At 48.7% G+C, this 17195-nt stretch overlaps 1 protein-coding gene across 3 annotated transcripts in view; it reads left to right on the forward strand.

Moving 5' to 3' along the window:
• The window catches only part of SEMA5A (semaphorin 5A), a 447525-nt gene that overhangs the window by 353292 nt on the left and 77038 nt on the right, over positions 1–17195 (forward strand). For all 3 annotated transcript variants that reach the window (XM_079145300.1, XM_079145298.1, XM_079145299.1), the window contains exons 12-13: positions 656–863; positions 16769–16886. In XM_079145300.1, coding sequence (XP_079001426.1) covers positions 656–863; positions 16769–16886 — 326 coding nt within the window. The remainder of the gene's footprint in view (positions 1–655; positions 864–16768; positions 16887–17195) is intronic.

The raw sequence follows: 17195 nt of genomic DNA on the forward strand, positions 1-17195 counted from the left end.
ACGTAGTGCACCAAACACTAGTGGGCAGAAACTCTCGGGCCAGGAGGCTGGGATCTGGTCAGAAATGGATCTGCAAGAGTACAGAAAATAACTAGGAAAGCCAAGGTTAACAAAGGCATCCCAGAGAACAGGAACCAGAGAAGAGGAAGGAGATGAGAGAGAAGGAGGAGAGATGAGGGAGTACTTCCTTGTGTAGGCAGGAGGAGTGTGTCTGGTTTGTCCTACATATTTGCAGTTATCAATCACTTTGGCCCTGGTGGGGCAGCAAAGTCAGCACCCCCGACCCTAGGGAGCCAAGATGGCCCCACGCGGATTTCTTTCTCCTGCTGTTCTCCACAAAGCTTGATGCTGTGAGCCACAGCAAGGTTCAATGTTCTCTCAGTTCCTGTATTTGCAACTGGAAGGGGCACTGGTAGAAGACCTGCTCTCAACCCTGGCTGCAGGACAGCATCTTTGCAGAGCGTTAGAAAGCACTGGCGCCCTGGGCGCACCTTTGAGGAAGCTGACGCTAGGTCTGCAGTGAGACCTGGGTGTCTGCATTTTTGAAAGAAGCTCCCATGGCTTTCCTGGCTGGAGAACAATGGCCATATGCTGTGTGTACTCTACTCAGTGTGGACCTTGAACCCATTTCCCTCCCACCCTCTTACCTTCACAGATTATGGCACCATTAAAAAAGTGCGCGCGCCGCTGAACCAGTCCTTGGGCAGCTGTTTGCTGGAAGAGATCGAGCTTTTCCCAGAGAGGCGGAAGGAGCCCATCAGGAGCCTGCGGATCCTGCACAGCCAAAGTGTCCTGTTCGTGGGACTACGGGAGCATGTGGTCAAGATCCCCCTGAAGAGGTGCCAGTTCCACCGCACACGCAGGTAGGACTCCCCGGTACTGGTGGCTAGGTGGGTTCACCTGGGGACAGGGGACCGGAGCCGAAAAGGTTTCAACTTCCCTGTGGCACATGGCCCTGGGAACTTAGTGTCTGTCTGCCGCCTGTATCCCAGGATGCAGGGTCTTCAAGCAAACAGATTCACTGTGATGAGAGTAACGCACTAGTCACATGTGGAGGTGGACCACAGTTGTCTGTGAGCAGTTACCAGAGTAAAAGCAAATGGTTCAGAGCTTTGGGCACTCAGCGATAGCACTGATGCTTGGTGTCCAACATTGACTGTTACTCTGGCACAAGCATCGGTTCTGTTTGAACACACACATGCACACCCTGGAGAGAAGCGGACGTAGTGTGTGTACTCCAGGTAAAGCTCTGTCAGGCCAGCTCTTTCCTTGCTGTGACTGACTGACCCCACCAGAACAATTTTAGGGGAGGAAAAGTTTATTTGGAGGCTCACAGTTTCAGAGGTCTTAGAAGGCCGGCTCCATTCCTCGGGGCTCCAGGTGAGGCTGAGCATCATGGTGGGAGAGGGTGGTGGAGGGAAGCAGTGGCTCACATGGCGATCAGGAAGCAGAGGGAGACTCCACTCTCCAGATACAAATGCACACCCAAAGCCACGCCCAATCCCACCTCCTCCAGCCGCACCCACCCCTTCAGTTACCACTCAGTTAATCCCTGTCAGGGGATTAATTCACTGTTTGGGTGAAGACTCTCACAACCCAATCATCTCTCCTCTGAACTTCCTTGCACGTGAGTTTTTTGGGGACACCTCACATCCAAGCCATAACAAGCTCTTCTGAGAAGAAGGGTGGGTGTTGATGCCGCCACACCCTCTCCCCAGGGTTTGGGAACAGCCCCCTCGGTTCTGCCTCACTCCGGAGGTTGGGTAGAAATGGTCTTCTTTCTATTTGCCTAATCAGGGTGCCTGAGGGCAGGGGCTGGGGGATTAATGCTTCCATGCATCTTTCAGACCTGTCCTTCATATGTCCTGATGCTGGTGCCTAAGCTATTTCAGACCTCCTTTTCTCACTTATCTCATGTAGAATCAAATGGGAGAGTATGTGAAGTATACAATTGAGAAAGCTCTCTGCAAAGGAGCATTTTTATATAGAAGGAAGTTTTCATGTGTAATCATAATATTCCTTTCAAGATGATTCTGGAAAATTGAATCTTCCATGTAATGCCTCCTTTGGTATTAGAGACAGTTAAAGAATGCTGCCAGGATCCTCCCAGCAAATAACGACGTGGTTGTGAGCATTTTAAGACCGTGACATTTATTAACAGCTCTTGTCTGTATATGCCTACTCCTGTGTCCATCCGATGGCCGTTGGAATGTGTTCTGGTTTGTGCTTCCTGCAGGACTGGCCTTGGGCAGGGACTGCTCCTTCCCAGATGCCGACGGTTCTGTGGGTGACAGGGAGGGCCGTCTAGTTGGCAGGCAGGTTGCAGCCAAATGCAGATGGCAGGGCACCGGTCTTCCAGCTTCAGCCCCGAGAACTCTGAGTTCTCATGGTGACTCAGGGAGGGTCTGTGACCTGGTAGCACACAGGAAGACCAGGCCTGTGCTGGAGGGTGTTTCTGGTGCCAGAATGGAAATGTGAGGCTTGCAAAACAGGAGGCAATCACCCTTTTCACATAGCTTCACTTCGCTGAGTCTGGGTTCAACCTCAGCTCCTTGAACCCGCAACTCGGAAGACAGTCCCGGCGGATCACGAGGAAGACAGCCAGGAAGGCCGGTGCCATCCCTCTCTCCTGCACCGGCACCCCCGCCGTCCCAAGTCCACTGGGGCCTGAGCCACCAAGCACAGAGGCCAGCAGGGGAGGCAGCCCTCTTCCTTCAAGGAGAACGAGGCCATCCGTGTGTCTTCAGCAGGCTCCTGGGCGGAGGGGAGTTCTGCATTTCTCTCCAGAACAGCCTCCCTGCTGCCCTCCTGTCCACTCACTCAGAAGGCAGCAGAGCTGAGGACCCCACTGTGAAGGACAGATCGTGTGGCCTCCATGGTGGGCTATGTGACCTCAGTGCTCCATCTGAGAGAAGAAAATCTAGAGATTTTGAACCAGGCGTCTCTTTGGATTCGTCTGCATGTGTCTCTGAACTGTCCTCCTCCTGTAGAAGAAAGGCTCCCCAAGAAACACTCACTGGAGGAAAGAGGCTGCTCTTTAAAACACTGGTGTCTACATGACCAGCTCCTTTCTCATGAATTACAGGGGAAATCTGTGTTTTTGTTTTTGTTTTTTTGACAAAGGCAAATTTAATTTTCTGGAAATATGCCCAAATAAGTACACTGAATGGAAATAGAATCACAGTTGTATATATTTTATACTTAGTTCTGTGCCAAGTATACTTTCCAAAGTAGAATATCAGTGATTTTAGTATTTGAAAATCAATTTTAAAAGTGCGTATTTGTAACAAAATGAAATTAAACCTTTATCTCTCACTCTGCATGAAATTCAACTCAAAGTACATGAGAGACTTGGGCACTGGAACAGAGACCCTGCACCTACTAGAAAAAAAAAAAAAAAAAAAAACAGGCCCAAATCTTCACCATGAAGGCCTAGGATCTGACTTACTTAACAAGAAAGAATAAGAAGTTAAATCAAGAATCAATAAATGGGATAGACACAAGCTAAGAAGCTTCTTTTCAGCAAAAGAAACAATCAGTAATGTGAAGAGAGAGCCTACAGATTGGGAGAAAATCTTTACCACATGCACATCAGATAAAGCATTAATCTCTAGGATACATAAACACCAAAAAACCAAATAACCTAATCAATAAATGGACTCAGGAACTGAACACTTTGCAGAGAAGAAATATGATGGATCAATGAATATATGAAAAAATATTCAACATCTCTAGAAATTAGAGAAATGCACATCAAAATTACTCTAAGATTTCATTTCATTCCATCAGAATGGCGATTATCAAGAATACAAGAGAAGAATGGAGGAACTTTAGATTATGTAGAGGGAAATGAGAAGGGAAGAGGGGGTGGGGTGTGAAAGATGGTGGAATGAGACAGGCATCATTACCCTATGTACATGTATGATTATATGAATGGTATGAATGTACATCATGCACATTCATAGAAATGAAAAGATGTACCTCATTTGTGTACAATGAATCAAAATGCAGTCTGTAAAAATTAAAAAAAATTTTTTTTAAATCTAAAAAAGAATAGAAGAATCAATAAATGTTGGCAAGGATGTGGGGGAAAAGGCATGCTCATACATTACTAGTGGAGTTGCAAATTGGTGCAGCCACTCTGGAAAGCAGTGTGGAGATTCCTCAGAAAACTTGGAATGGACCACCTTTTGACCCAGTTATCCCACTCCTCAGTTTATACCCAAAAGACTTAAAATGAACGTACTACAGTAGCACAGCCACATCAATGTTTAATGCAGCTCAACTCACAATAGCTAAACTATGGAACCAAACTAGGTGTCCTTCAACAGATGAATGGATAAAGAAACTGTGGTATATATACACAAAGGAATATTACTCAGCCTTAAAGGAGAATGAAATTATGGCATTTGCAGATAAATGGATGGAGCTGGAGAATATTATGCTAAGCAAAATAAGCCAATCCCAAAAAAACAATGGCCGAATGTTTTCTCTGATAAGTGGATGCTAATTGACAATAAGCGGGGGTGGGGGTGGGGGGAGGTGGCTAGTGGATTAGGCAGAGAGGAGTGAAGGGAGGGGAGGGGTAAGGGGTAGGAAGGAGAGTAGAGTGAGACAGACATTATTACCCTATGTGCATGTATGACCACACAACCCATGTAATTCCACCGCATGAACAACCAGAAGAAAGAGAATTTATACTCCATTTACGTATGATGTGTTAAAATGCACTCTGCTATCTTGTGTAACTAATTAGAACAAATAATAAACATAATAAAAATTTATAAATGATAATGATTCCTACAATTTCACAAGTGTGTTGACCTGTCTGGCACAGTGCTGGCTTTTATCCCCATTTTCCTTAGTGACTACACTGACCGTGAGCGTGAAAGGCCGTGTCGTCCCCATTTTTCAAGTGAGGAGGTGTCAGACTGGTGTCCGGCATCCTGCCTGGGATCCTGCAGGTCCTGCTGGTGGGACCTGGGTCCAGGCTGGACTGTCTCTCCCGGGGTTTGCTCTGTGTCCCTGGTGCAGTGAGGGTGTCATAGGCAGATCAGATTTCCTCAGGGATCTGAGGGAAAGTCCTTCCAGGTGTGCTTCCCTGGGACAGCTGGTCAGGACCAGCAAAGGTGGGGCTCAGCTGGCCCGGGCTCCGTCCCATTAGCTCTTTTTTTTTTTTTCACAGTGTTTATATTGAAGCCTATGAATCACGCAGAGTGGCGTGTTTCACTGCGGCCTGCCTGTCCGCACACATAGTGTGGCGTGATCCTTTCCTCCCTCCAGGAGTGGCCTCCCCTCCACCCTCCCACATCCTCCTTCCTGGGTTTCCTGCCCTGTCTTCCTAAAGTGTTGCAAGGCCAGTCCCCACCTCGTTGTGGGAGGCCTTGCTTCCTCAGGGGTGCCCGCCCTACCCACAGTTTGCAAGCACTGTGACTCAAACATCAGCTTGGTGCTTTTCCTTAGGAAAGGTACTTTAAAGGAACACCATCTTGAAATCATATTTCAGTCAATTTGATTACAAAATTGAGTAAAGAAATTACTGTTAGCATCTTTTGGCACAGACCCTTGATAAATAGCATGGGACAGTTGTACAAACATTAAAGCCAGCTGGTGGGAATTGGTAGTTACCTCTGGGAATGGAGTGCAGGGGCGTCTCAGGCTCTGCATACATATCCTTTTACCCCAGGGCTGATTGGGCACAAATATGTTATGTCTGATAAAATGCGTTAATGTTTGCTGACTTTTGAGGAAGCTGGCAGTCCGAGCTATGGATTCAGGATGGCCGTGGAAGATGGGAAGCTGACCCCTCTTCACCTGGGCCCCCTCCTGGGCCCCTGGGTGGTGAGGGCTGTGCAGTAGCAGCCTGTTGTCTTTGTAGTAGGAGGAGGTCTCCACAGGGAGGAAGAGGAAGAGCACCTGTTAGAACAGCCACTAACCTAATGCCTCCCTGGAGTAATGCCAAGGTGCGTCTCAACCTGCGCGTAGAGGAAGCACGCTGGCCAGAGCCCAGAACTCCCATTTCACTGCTTCAGGAAGCAAAGAATGAACAGAGGCTTGGGCTCCCAAGTCACGTCTAGAAATCAGCCTGGTCTCTCCCCAGGTGAAGTACTGCGGCCTGCCAGGAAGTATGAGGATTACAGCCCCTCAAGCTGAAGCCACGCATGGCTGGGAACTGACACGAGAGCTCAGGACATAAACGTCCAAATTCATCTGAAGGACTGTGCACTGACTACCTCAGTGGCTAACCAAACTGGCTCTGCAAAGGGAGAGACAACATCTGAGGCCTCCCAGGTGCAAGGTCTGCATCAACAAGTCAACTCGGTCCTGGTGCACAGCCACAGTGACTGCGTAAGGCGTGGCTCAAACAGGGCCGACGGTTCACAGGCAGGGAATCAGTGATGTGCCTGTAGGTTCAGGCCGCTTTCGACTTGCACAGACAGCCGAGCAGAGGGGAAGATGCATCGGCTGCTCGAGTGCCTCCTCTCAAAGGAAGACACTGAGCAAGAGGAAGTGGTGGCCACAGACTGCTGCTCAAGGTGACCTCACAGCCACCGGGCAGGTGGGGCGTCTGCAGCAGGATCCCAGGGCATGGAATGGGGTAGAGAGCCCCCTGCCTCAGAACACAGGAGGCCACGAGAGAATACCTGGTGACAGCCTCTCTGGACTCGAGGTGCAGGCAGGGGCCAGTGGCTTTGTCCCACTCTTGGCAACCAATGGGCTCAGGTTTCGCATCAAGGAGAATCAAGGGTGTTCTGCAGAGCTCCCCTGGGTCAGCTGTGGTCCAGCCTTGCCCCGCGGCCTCTGCAAGCAGAGCCGTCCAGGCAGCCGGGGTGGAGTGTCACCCACACTGTTCCAGCAGAACTTGAGGCTGGAAGTGGCCCAGGGCTGTGGTTCTCTGACTCCTGAATTAGATCACTGTCACCTGCCTTTTGAAGGGATGAGTTTCCATTATGTATACGCTGATTTATAAAATGAGCTACTAAACTTACTACATCAAAGGGCAAATTACGCAGGTTTACTCTCTACCCTGATATTTTTCCAAATATCATAGTTTTTACACCTTGGATGCTCCCTCGAATATCCTGTATTTTTATTTGGCACCCATCAGAATTGTGAGATAAGAGAAGACTGTTGGGTTGGAGCATTAGCATTTCGTAGAAGGGAGATCAGTCGGAATCACAGAGGTCATACGAGGGATCCTCAGTCACCGAACAGGTCCTGGGGTTCCTGCAGCCAGGGAATGACACCAGCGCAGCCGGGCTCAGGCTGTGGTACCACGAGCTCGCAGGCAGTGGTCTGCGGGTCCTTGGCCTCCAGCATGGTGTCCAGCTGGAGATGCATTCAGTAAATATTTGTTGATTTAGCAATTGGCCCTCCTTCTCTCCCCTCTCAGCTATTTCACTCATATACTGAAACACCAGCATTCTTATGAAACAGTAACACTCCCTTTACCGAAAAGCATGATGATATAAAAGCAGCAAAAGGATTGAAAACCTTTGGGCTCTAGGCACTTGATTGTTTTAGCTTTGCTTTATGAACTAACGGAGGAGAGAAGAAAGGGTGGGCACTGGCAGAATCACAGGCCACGCATGAAGCAGGAGAGTCACGCCTTTCAAATCATGCCTTATCCGCTGCAGGGAAGGAGGCCTCAGGACTCCACGGAGCTGAGCCGGTGTCTGGTCACTCTTAATTCCATTAGCCTGTAATAGTGTCATCTAGATAAAGAAATTAACACCTCATTAAGGAAATTAGTATGGAAATTAAGTTACTGCAGGACATTTATTGCTTTAAAGGTCAAAGCTGTAAAAGGTAGAGTTAATGGGCTAGCACCTTTATTAATTAAATATTCTCAGAAGACTCGCTCTGCCCAGTGGGAAGAACATGCAATGTGTACAGAGAGATGGCGGGGTCACCACGTGGCCCCAGAAAGCGCACTGCAGCCCGACAGTGCCGAGTTACATAAACGGCAGGAAGCTGTGACGTGTGCACCTCGTAGAGCAAGTGTTCTCCCTTCATGATGAGTGTGTGATTTTCTATTTCTACATGTCTTGAGTTTTTGTCTGCATTGGCTCTGATTTAGCCACTGAAGACTGTGGATTTTCTTTGGTTAATTCATTTGTAGTGTATTTATTGAACTGAGACTTGTCAGTCATCAAGTCGAGCCCCAAGTGTGGGATGACAGATGAGTCACCCCTGACCCTGCCCTCAGATTCTAATAAGAAACTCCATCATAAATAAAATTCCCTGAGTATCTCTCAAGAAAGTGAGCCAAAGGGTCTTGACCTTACCTTCCACCTTATTCCAAGGTGGATTTATCTTTTAAGTCTGATCCTGGACCACACTAAGGCCTCCTGTCCTCACCAGCCGTACCTGCCAGTGGTTTCTGAAGCTGTTTTAGTTCAATATTTTTCACTGCTGTGTCCAAAAGACCCGACAAGAACAATTTGAGGAGGAAACGTTTATTTGGAGGCTCATGGTCTCAGAGGTCTCAGTCCACAGACAGCCGTCTCTGTTCCTCAGGACTGAGGTGAGTCAGGACATCATGGCGGAAGAGTGTGGTGAAGGAAAGCAGCTGGGAACGTGACACCAGGAAGCAGAGAGCTCTGCTCAGTAAGGACACATATATACCCCAAAGTCATGACCCAGGGAGCCACCTCCTCCAGCCACACCCCACCGTGCCTGCAGTTACCACCCAGTTAATCCCTATCAGGAGATCAGTGCCCTGCCCAGGTTAAGGCCCTCATCAGCCGTTTCTCCTCCAAACCTTCTTGCACTGTCTCACACATGAGCTTTGGGGGCAGGTGGCACCTCCCATCTAGCCCATGACAGACTGCGTCTGAGTCCAACAGTAGGGGAGCTCACTGGCACGTCACAACACACGTGTTCAATGGATTGCCACTCAGTGGGTTACTCCGGAGCCGTTAAGTGGTGACTATGAAGACATCCACAGGACCTGGCAGTAATGAGGAGAGGTGACACTAGGTGTGGGCCGTAGTCACAGTGGTTTAAAAATAGAAAAGGAGAAGCGCGGGGACCTGCATGGCCGTTAGTTGAGGTTCCCGGACAAGGCAGCGAGGGGATGGAGAAAAGACAAACAGACACACAAACAGAGAAGAAGCCGGGTCCCAGTGGCTCACTGACAGCCCTGGTAGGGAAGCAGTGATGCACAAGCCCAGCACGTTTGCTACCCAGGTATAAACATCCAGAGGATTTATGTGAGGGAGTTTCTTCAGGAGGACGAGCAGCCCGATTATGATTACCAGCTGTGCCCCTAACATCCGCCCCCAAGCAGCCAGCATCTGAACCTCAAGGTCAAGAACCGAATAGCTCCTTGACTGCCACAGAACCTCCTATGGAACAGGACATCACCACAGCAACTAGGCAGTCTCAGTGGATGCCTTTGCACCAAGAGCTTCCAGGAAAGGCATCACCTTGGTCCCAGGACAGTTCAAGACCCATAATTTGGTCACCACTCCTGAGAGAAGAGATTTAAAGAGCCTGCACCATGCTGGTCTGACCTGAGGGGCCCACTGCAGCAGGGGTGCCGAGCTGGGTGACGGCCGGCAGGGTCCTTCAGCACTGTTGTAAGGCAGCGGGGAGACCCTCAGGATGTGACGGAGGGTGGAACAGGAGCATGCACGAACTCAACTGCAAACAGAGAAGCGTAAGACACGCCACTGTCTGTTCTGTAATACCCAGGCACTGGCAGGTTGGGGGGTCTAAAGCTGGTGCAGTTAAGAGGATCAAATCATAAATTCAAAACCCCCGAGGCCAATCGCAAGGCCTTAAAAAGTCTCAGGAAGTGAAGACGTTTAAACTTCCTCAGTTTCCATGGCAACCCCCTCTGGCAATGGTAGAAACATTGATCCAGGTAGACAATAAAAGCAAAGAAAGCACGAGGGCCCTTGGAGGGAAGCCTGGGACTGCACCCGCCCCCTCCAACACCCAGGCTCCTCCCCGCACCTCTGGGTCATGGGGAGACTTTTTCTTCTCCTTTGTCATATTTTAAGGAAGCCACATTATTATTACAGTGTGGAATAAGCTTCTAGAGCAGGAAGGTGGACTCAGGCATCCCAGGGGTCAGTTCCCTTCCCAGGGGCTTTTGGCTTTCCTTAGAAGTGCCTTGCCCCACCAGCAGGCGTGGGTTCCTCTTCTGTTGGGTTTTTTGAAAAAAGTGTGTTCCTGGTCTCTAAATGGCCATCTGAGCTCTGAACTACTGGTTGGATGAAGTTTGTAAACGGGTGTAGTTACCTGTTTTACTTCAGTTGACAAAGGATCAGTGAGCTCACAGTGAAAGGGCTTCGTGGTTTAGTGTCTACTCCTCAGGCTTCCTGCGTTTGCTGAAGCTCTGGCAACGTCTCCGTGGGAAAGCTGGGGCCACCGGTTTCATGGCACCAGAGGCCTACGCCTGAGTGTTCCTGAGCGGCAGCACCTGAGCCCCTCCTGAAGGTTTTATTAGCTGCGTAATTCCATGAATTAATAAATCAAGGAAACAGCCATTCCCCTGTGTTTGCAAAACATTTTTGCATATGGAAAGATAAAAAGCTTTGGCTTGAGGTTGATCCTGGGCGGGCACTGGGCCTGGTGTGTGACGTGCACTAGTTACTCGGGGTCTCTGAGGGTGTCCCCAGTCTCTGGCCCATGTATGTGTGTTACCAGAGTCACTGGTGGAGCGTACAGAGCAGGTCGGCACAGAAGGATTTCCGGAAGGGGTTCCTTCCCTGCCTGACTCTCCAGGTGCGGTCACGGGCGTACTGTGGGCTGTCCTGGCCTTTGGTCCCTCTCACTCTGCACACTCTGAGGAAGGTCGGACTCGACATCCCCCTCTGTCCCAGACGTAAGCCAAAATGAAATGCAAAAACTAAAACTGAAACGGAACAAAACACAATTAAGAAATTAAAAAGCACGAAGCTCTTGTCCACATGCTGGCCCGCGTTGCCCACTGTCATCGGGACCAAGCCAAAGGCACCCGGGCCTGTGGGGAGGTTGCTCTCCTGCCTTTAAAGAACTCCCCGCTGTCGGAGAAGTACCGGGACCGCCGCCCGATTCGGTGCTGTCTGTTAAGACGTTCGCCAGACACTCGTCTGCCTGGCGGATACACCTAACAGTCCGGCAGAGCCTCCTGTCACCCGTCATGGGTCTGGGAGAGTGACGTCAGCACGACCTCACGCGGTGGCCGCAGCGTCCACGAGCGGGTCTTCAGTGGCTCCCATTTCGGGTACGCGTGTCCATGCATGGCAGAGCGGCGAGGTGCAGGCACTGATGGGGCTGGGCAGTGCCAGCTCACTGGGGCTGGCCGAGTCTTCTGTGCAGATGCTGGACGCCTTGCCCTTGGCACTGGCTGTGCTCCAGGGAGGATTCTTTGTCTTTGAGCCTCGGCTGCTCTGTTGTGGGCAAACTGTAAAGTTGGTTGGATTGAAGGGAGTGGATTCCTTCCCGCGGGACTTACTTTCCTTTGAGATTTTAGGTGAAGGTTAAAATGCAGCACCTGACCCCTTCTGCCCTCTGCAGGTGTGACTCTTGACCCCAAGCCCTCTCTCCCAGGGGGTTTCTCTGGAGGAACTGATGGGGTGAAGAAGAAATGGTTTTACCCTTGATTGGCTGGGGAAGAGGGACTGATGGAGGGTGGACTTGGAGGTGCTCTGCTCGTCCCCTTATCTCGCAGTGGAGACGGCAGACACCAATCGCGGGTCTTCCCCCTGTTCTTTCCTTCTCCGGCACTGCGACGGCGCTTTTTCTGATCATCAAGCCGGGAGACTTACTCGCACATCTCTGAGCAGGGGAGGCTGGTGGTGGGCCACTGATCTTCCCCCGTCCCCCCTTGTGTGGATTCTGGGCCTTTCATGAGGCTGCCTTTCAAGGAGAGCTTCCTCTTAGGGGCAGACTTGGCCTTTCCAGAAAGATCCGATGTTTATTTCAGGGAGAAGTTTGCCATGACTGAAGCTTGTGGGAGGCCCAGACAGACAGCCAGGGACCCTGGGCACGATGAGGGTGAAGCAGACTGTCCGCAGCAAGTCAGGAACTAGAGCTGGCATCCAGCTGGACGCCAGATCTGGGACTCAGAAGCCCTTGGGATTTGCTTATTTCAAATGTTCACTTTTTTCACTTCTTAAATCATCACTTTTTTCACTTTCCCAAATTATTCACTGTGAAATTTATGCTCATCAGATTTGATGTGTTTTCTTTATTTTTCCTACTTTTAAAAATTTAATTGACATATATTAACTGTACATATGAATGGGGTTCAGTGTGATAAGTCAGCGGACCGTGTACTGAAGGAACCAGCCTCCCTTTACCCCTCTCCCCAGGCCTCTTCTCAACTCTAGTGGTCCCTGTTCCACAATCAGGTGACTTGCTTTTCAGCCTCCACAGAGAGAGGACACGTGGCATTGTCGGTCTGTGTCTGTCTTATTCCACCTGATACAATGTCCTTCAGTTCCAACCGTTCTGCTTCAAAAGGCAGGATTTCATTTTTCTCTGTGACTAAATAGTGTGTGTTTACATACCATATTTTCTTTATGCATTCATCCATGGATGGGCCCCTAGTTTGAGTCCATATATTAACTATTGTGAATAATGCTACAATAAACATAGGCAAGCGGGTATGTCTGTGGCATGCTGATTTCACTTTTTTTTGAATGGGTATGCAGAGGTGCTACAGCTGAGTCATACAGTAGACCTCTTTTTAGTTTGTATTAGTTCAATTTAATATAAAAAACAAATTGAAATTTGAAAAATTTTCCTTGTATTTTTCAATGTTATTTATGGCAAGCCAATGGTGAACAGTTTTAATAATTTAAAAGTTCTGAAATTCACTGCTTGATATCTGCACTCCTGTTTATTGCAACACTATTCACAAAAACTTAGCAAAGGAAATAACCTGAGTGCCCACCAATTTATGAATGGACAAAGAAAATGTGGTACATAAATACAGGGGAGTACTATTCAGCTAGGAAAAATGATGAAATTCTGTAACTCAGGACAACATGAATGGGACTAGAGATCTTTGTGCTAACTGAAAGAAGCCAGACTCAGAAAGATAAGCACCACATGATCTCACTCATAGGTTAAATCTAAAGGTGTTAATCTCCTAGAAGTTGAGAGTAGAGTAGTAGAATTCTGTGATTGAGGAGACTAGAGAGGGAGTAGGGGGATGGGGAAAGGCTGACTAGTGGCTATTAAGTTACCATTAGATAGGAGTAACTCCTTCTGGTGTGCTGCTGCACAGCAAGGTGACCTAGATAACAGTAATGAATGGTACATTTCAAAAAGCTAGAAGGACACCAGGTGTGGAGGCTCATGCCTCTAATCCCAGCAGCTTGGGAGGCTGAGACAGGAGGACTGCGAGTTCAAAGCCAGCCTCAGCAAAAGCAAGGTACTAAGCAACTCAGTGTAGACCCTGTCTGTAAATAAAATACAAAAATAGAGCTGGGGATGTGTCTCAGTGGTCTGGTTCCCCTGAGTTCAATTCCTGGTACTCCTCCTCCAAAAAAAAGCTAAAAGGAAGGATTTTGAAAGTTTTCAACATAAACAAATGATAAACATTTGAGGAGATAGACATGTTTAATCTGATTTAAACATTTCACAATGTATGCATTTGTTGAACTTCATATTATCCATTAATATGTATAAGTTAAAATAAATAAGGCAGGACTTATATGTCTAGGACCTACCTCTAAGTACATTTAACTCTAAAACATACTTAGTGAATGAGTTTTCAAAATTAAACCTTTGAATTCAGACTGACATTGTTCTCTGAATCCAGATTCTTTCAAATACCAGGGCAATACATAAAATGAGAATAGTGTAAGGTTATTAGCAAATTAATGGAAAAATTTTTTTAATGTTGACAAAATATAATTTATATAATCGTGGGATACAAAGTAATACTATTATATATGTAACAATGGGAAAATGGTTGAATCTAGCTAGAATTTTTATTAAAACCATTCATCACGTGAAGAAAAATATTTTCAAAGTAGGATAAATGAAGTCCCCTTTCATGATGGCTATGTTAATGGGAAACCCATGATTTTCCATGTGGTCTCTTTCAGAGACCCAGCTTCCAAAACTAATAATGCATGATGATTCGTTTTTCAAGTACAATTTAGAATAAAGGGAGAGCTCATCAGAAGTTTGCCTGTGGTGTAAAATACTTCACAGGAGGAAGTCGTGTCTCTCGCTCCATGGTGTTCCTATGAACTTGCATTTTGCCTGGGTAGAGGCTCTGCTGTTTTAAGGGGTAAGTGCATTGCTAAGAGCTTGCAGAACAGCAAGCACCAGAGGAAGCAAGGGGTGGTTACCTGTGAACTTTGATGTGAAAACTCGTGCTCCCTCCCTGGACCTACGTGGCCCTGTTTCAGGTCCCCAGGTGGCTTTGCAGGGGCAGACCTGGAGAAAGGCAGGGCGTCTGTAGAATGCTCCCCTCCGATGCTTCCCTGAGTGCGGCTCTCTACCCACATAAAGACGGTGCACATGTAGGGCGCTGCCCTGAGACTCGCTGCCCTTCTGTCGAGAGGAGATGCCCTCTGACTTCTCCTTAGGAGCTGCGAACGTGAGTGCGTCACTCTGGGGTGGCTCCACGCCAGGACCTTCCGAGGTCCAGGCTCCATGTCACAGCCAGGTGAGGTCAGAGGAGGCAGGTCAGGGGCCCACTCAGGTCTGTCTCACAGGCCACTTGAGGTGTCTGCAGATTTCCAGAAACTTCCTCTGGGCGTTTTCCTACAGAGGAACATCTGTACGTGCAGTCACCAGGAGAGGATTCGCTGACTCCCATCCTTACTACTGAGACAGGAAGGCACACTTCTCGCATCATGTGGAGTTATGACGCTTTGTCATCATGTCCCTGTCCCCAGGGGATGATGTTATTAAACAATTTGTAGGTCTTGAAATTAAGGAATTTCGGACATTTTTTTATAATAGGAATACAGGTAAATTCTATTCACTGGAACTGATTATAGAAATGAATTTTAATTAAGTTATTAGAAATTATAACTCTGAAATTTAAAAAGTAGACACTTCCAGAAGCAGATGTTCACATCTCTGTAATAAATCTGCGTGTTAAACAGATGGTGTCTGATTTTGACAGAAAAGGAAACCATAAGTCATTCTTACCTCCCTCATCCCGTCTCCTTAATCATGGCATAAGGACTCAGCGAGTCCTTACATAAGATGGGGTGTCTTGCTGTCCCCACTGTAAACGTGTGTCCTCTCTGCGAGTCTGAAGTTGGCCTTCCCACGCTTCAAGCCTGTCTTAAAATGGAGTGGTGCTCACTGCAGCCGAACAGGTACTGACCTGGAGCGAGGCAGAGGAGGTGAGCTCAGCACCTCAGCAGGCGGGACCTGCAAGCCCAGGAAGCACACCTCATTCGTATGTCCCCAAATTAGAAAGCTGAGCTTCCTTCCTATTTTTTGTGAGGGGGTGCGGGTACTGGGGGTTGAACTCAGGGTCACTCGACCACTGAGCCACATCCCCAGCCTCTTTTGTATTGCATGTAGAGACAGGGCCTCACTGAGTTGCTTAGTGTCTGTCTCTTGCTGAGGCTGGCTTTGAACCCTGCATCCTCTTGTCTCAGCCTCCCGAGCTGCTGGGACCCACCATGCCCGGCCGCTGAGCTTCCTTTTGCTAAAATAAATAAATAAATAAATGTAAAACAAAATAAAATGGAAGCGAATGCTGTTTCTAATTGAGGCAGTGTACTCAGAAAGCTGTTGTGGGGTTGGAACGACCTGATGCGGGTCAGTCCCCAGAGCAGTGCCTCACATGGGGTCATCGTGTTCGATATGCTGTGACTATTTTGTGTTACTGATCTGAGCAACTTGATACTACACACCTCCCTGCCTGCTGCCTGATGGTTGAGCTGTGACTTTTAACCCTGGTAGCCCTCTAACGTCCTCCTTTACTGTAAGTGGCGTCCTCCCCCTGTGACAAGGACAGTGCCGCTCTGGGGCTTCACTTCCTGTGTCACTTCTCACTGTCATCTATGTTTCCCCCCTCCCCACTTTATCTCTTTTATTTGTGGTGTAGGGACCAATGCTCCTCTAAGGATGCATGCTGTATATAAAACAGTCACCATCTGCAACTTGGGATAGAATACGTGCAGTATTTTAGTGCAGCTTCGTGAAAGTACCATATAATTGCAAGTTGGAATACATGTTCTGGTACTCAGAAGGAAGGTGTCCCCCTTGCCTTGAATTTGAACTAGCCACACTGAACCATTTTCCAAGTCCGTGCTTGTCCCTGGGGTAGTTTCTCAAATCGTCTGCACCTCAGTTATCTCACTAGTAAGTGGTGATGGCTTTTGTGGTGGCTGTGATGCTGTTGCTGGTTGTGATGATGGTGGTAAAGAGAAAATGCGAGTGTCTGCCTGTCCAAGGCTCGTGTCCAGGTAATCCAATGGCTCTCTGGCAGTTCATACCTTCACGTGTGTTCAATAAATGGTGCCTGTCACCAAGCAGATGTTCGTGATGATCACAGTGGCGGTGGTGGTACTGATGGTGGCGATAACTGTTTTGTCTCTGAGCTCTGCAAAATGCTCTTAGCTCAGCTCGTGATGCCATCACACACTCGTAAGCACCTGGAGTCACCCGTCCCGTAGGCTAGATAAAATATACGCATCTCTGTCAAAGTAAGTGCTGTAGTGTTAGATACTAGAACCTCAGACAGCTACGTTGGGCAGACTGAGCAAACGCTCCCCATGGGGGCGCCCCCTCTGGGGGAACGGCCTGGCACACTGCTTTCCTGCTGACCTTCGCTCTGTGATTCCAGCACCTGCATAGGAGCCCAGGACCCTTACTGTGGCTGGGACGTGGTGATGAAGAGATGCACGAGTCTCGAGGAGAGCCTGAGCATGACACAGTGGGAGCAGAGCCTGTCTGCCTGCCCGGTAGGTGCCCGCCCCGCCCAGCCCGGGAACCGCCTGGGAACCAGACTCCCGACCCCTCACCCACACTCCCCAGCGTGCACCCTTCGGGAGGGAAGCATCCTTGAGAGTTGGGGTGTGTTTTCTGAACCCGCAGCTCTTGACTTGCAGGAGGGACACCGATTGCTGCCACATGCTTCTGCGTGCAGACGTCTTAGGAGAAAGCAGTGCTGGTTTGCTCATGGATCACACTGTGGCTGAGTCTTGGAATTTTCCCTCACAGCTTGGGGTGGGCTCTTTTGCTCCTTGTAGCACTGATAAAATGGGAGCTTC

The sequence above is a fragment of the Sciurus vulgaris genome (genome assembly GCF_902686455.1).
Source record: "Sciurus vulgaris genome assembly, chromosome: 6".
In the NCBI taxonomy this organism is placed as follows: Eukaryota; Metazoa; Chordata; class Mammalia; order Rodentia; family Sciuridae; genus Sciurus; species Sciurus vulgaris.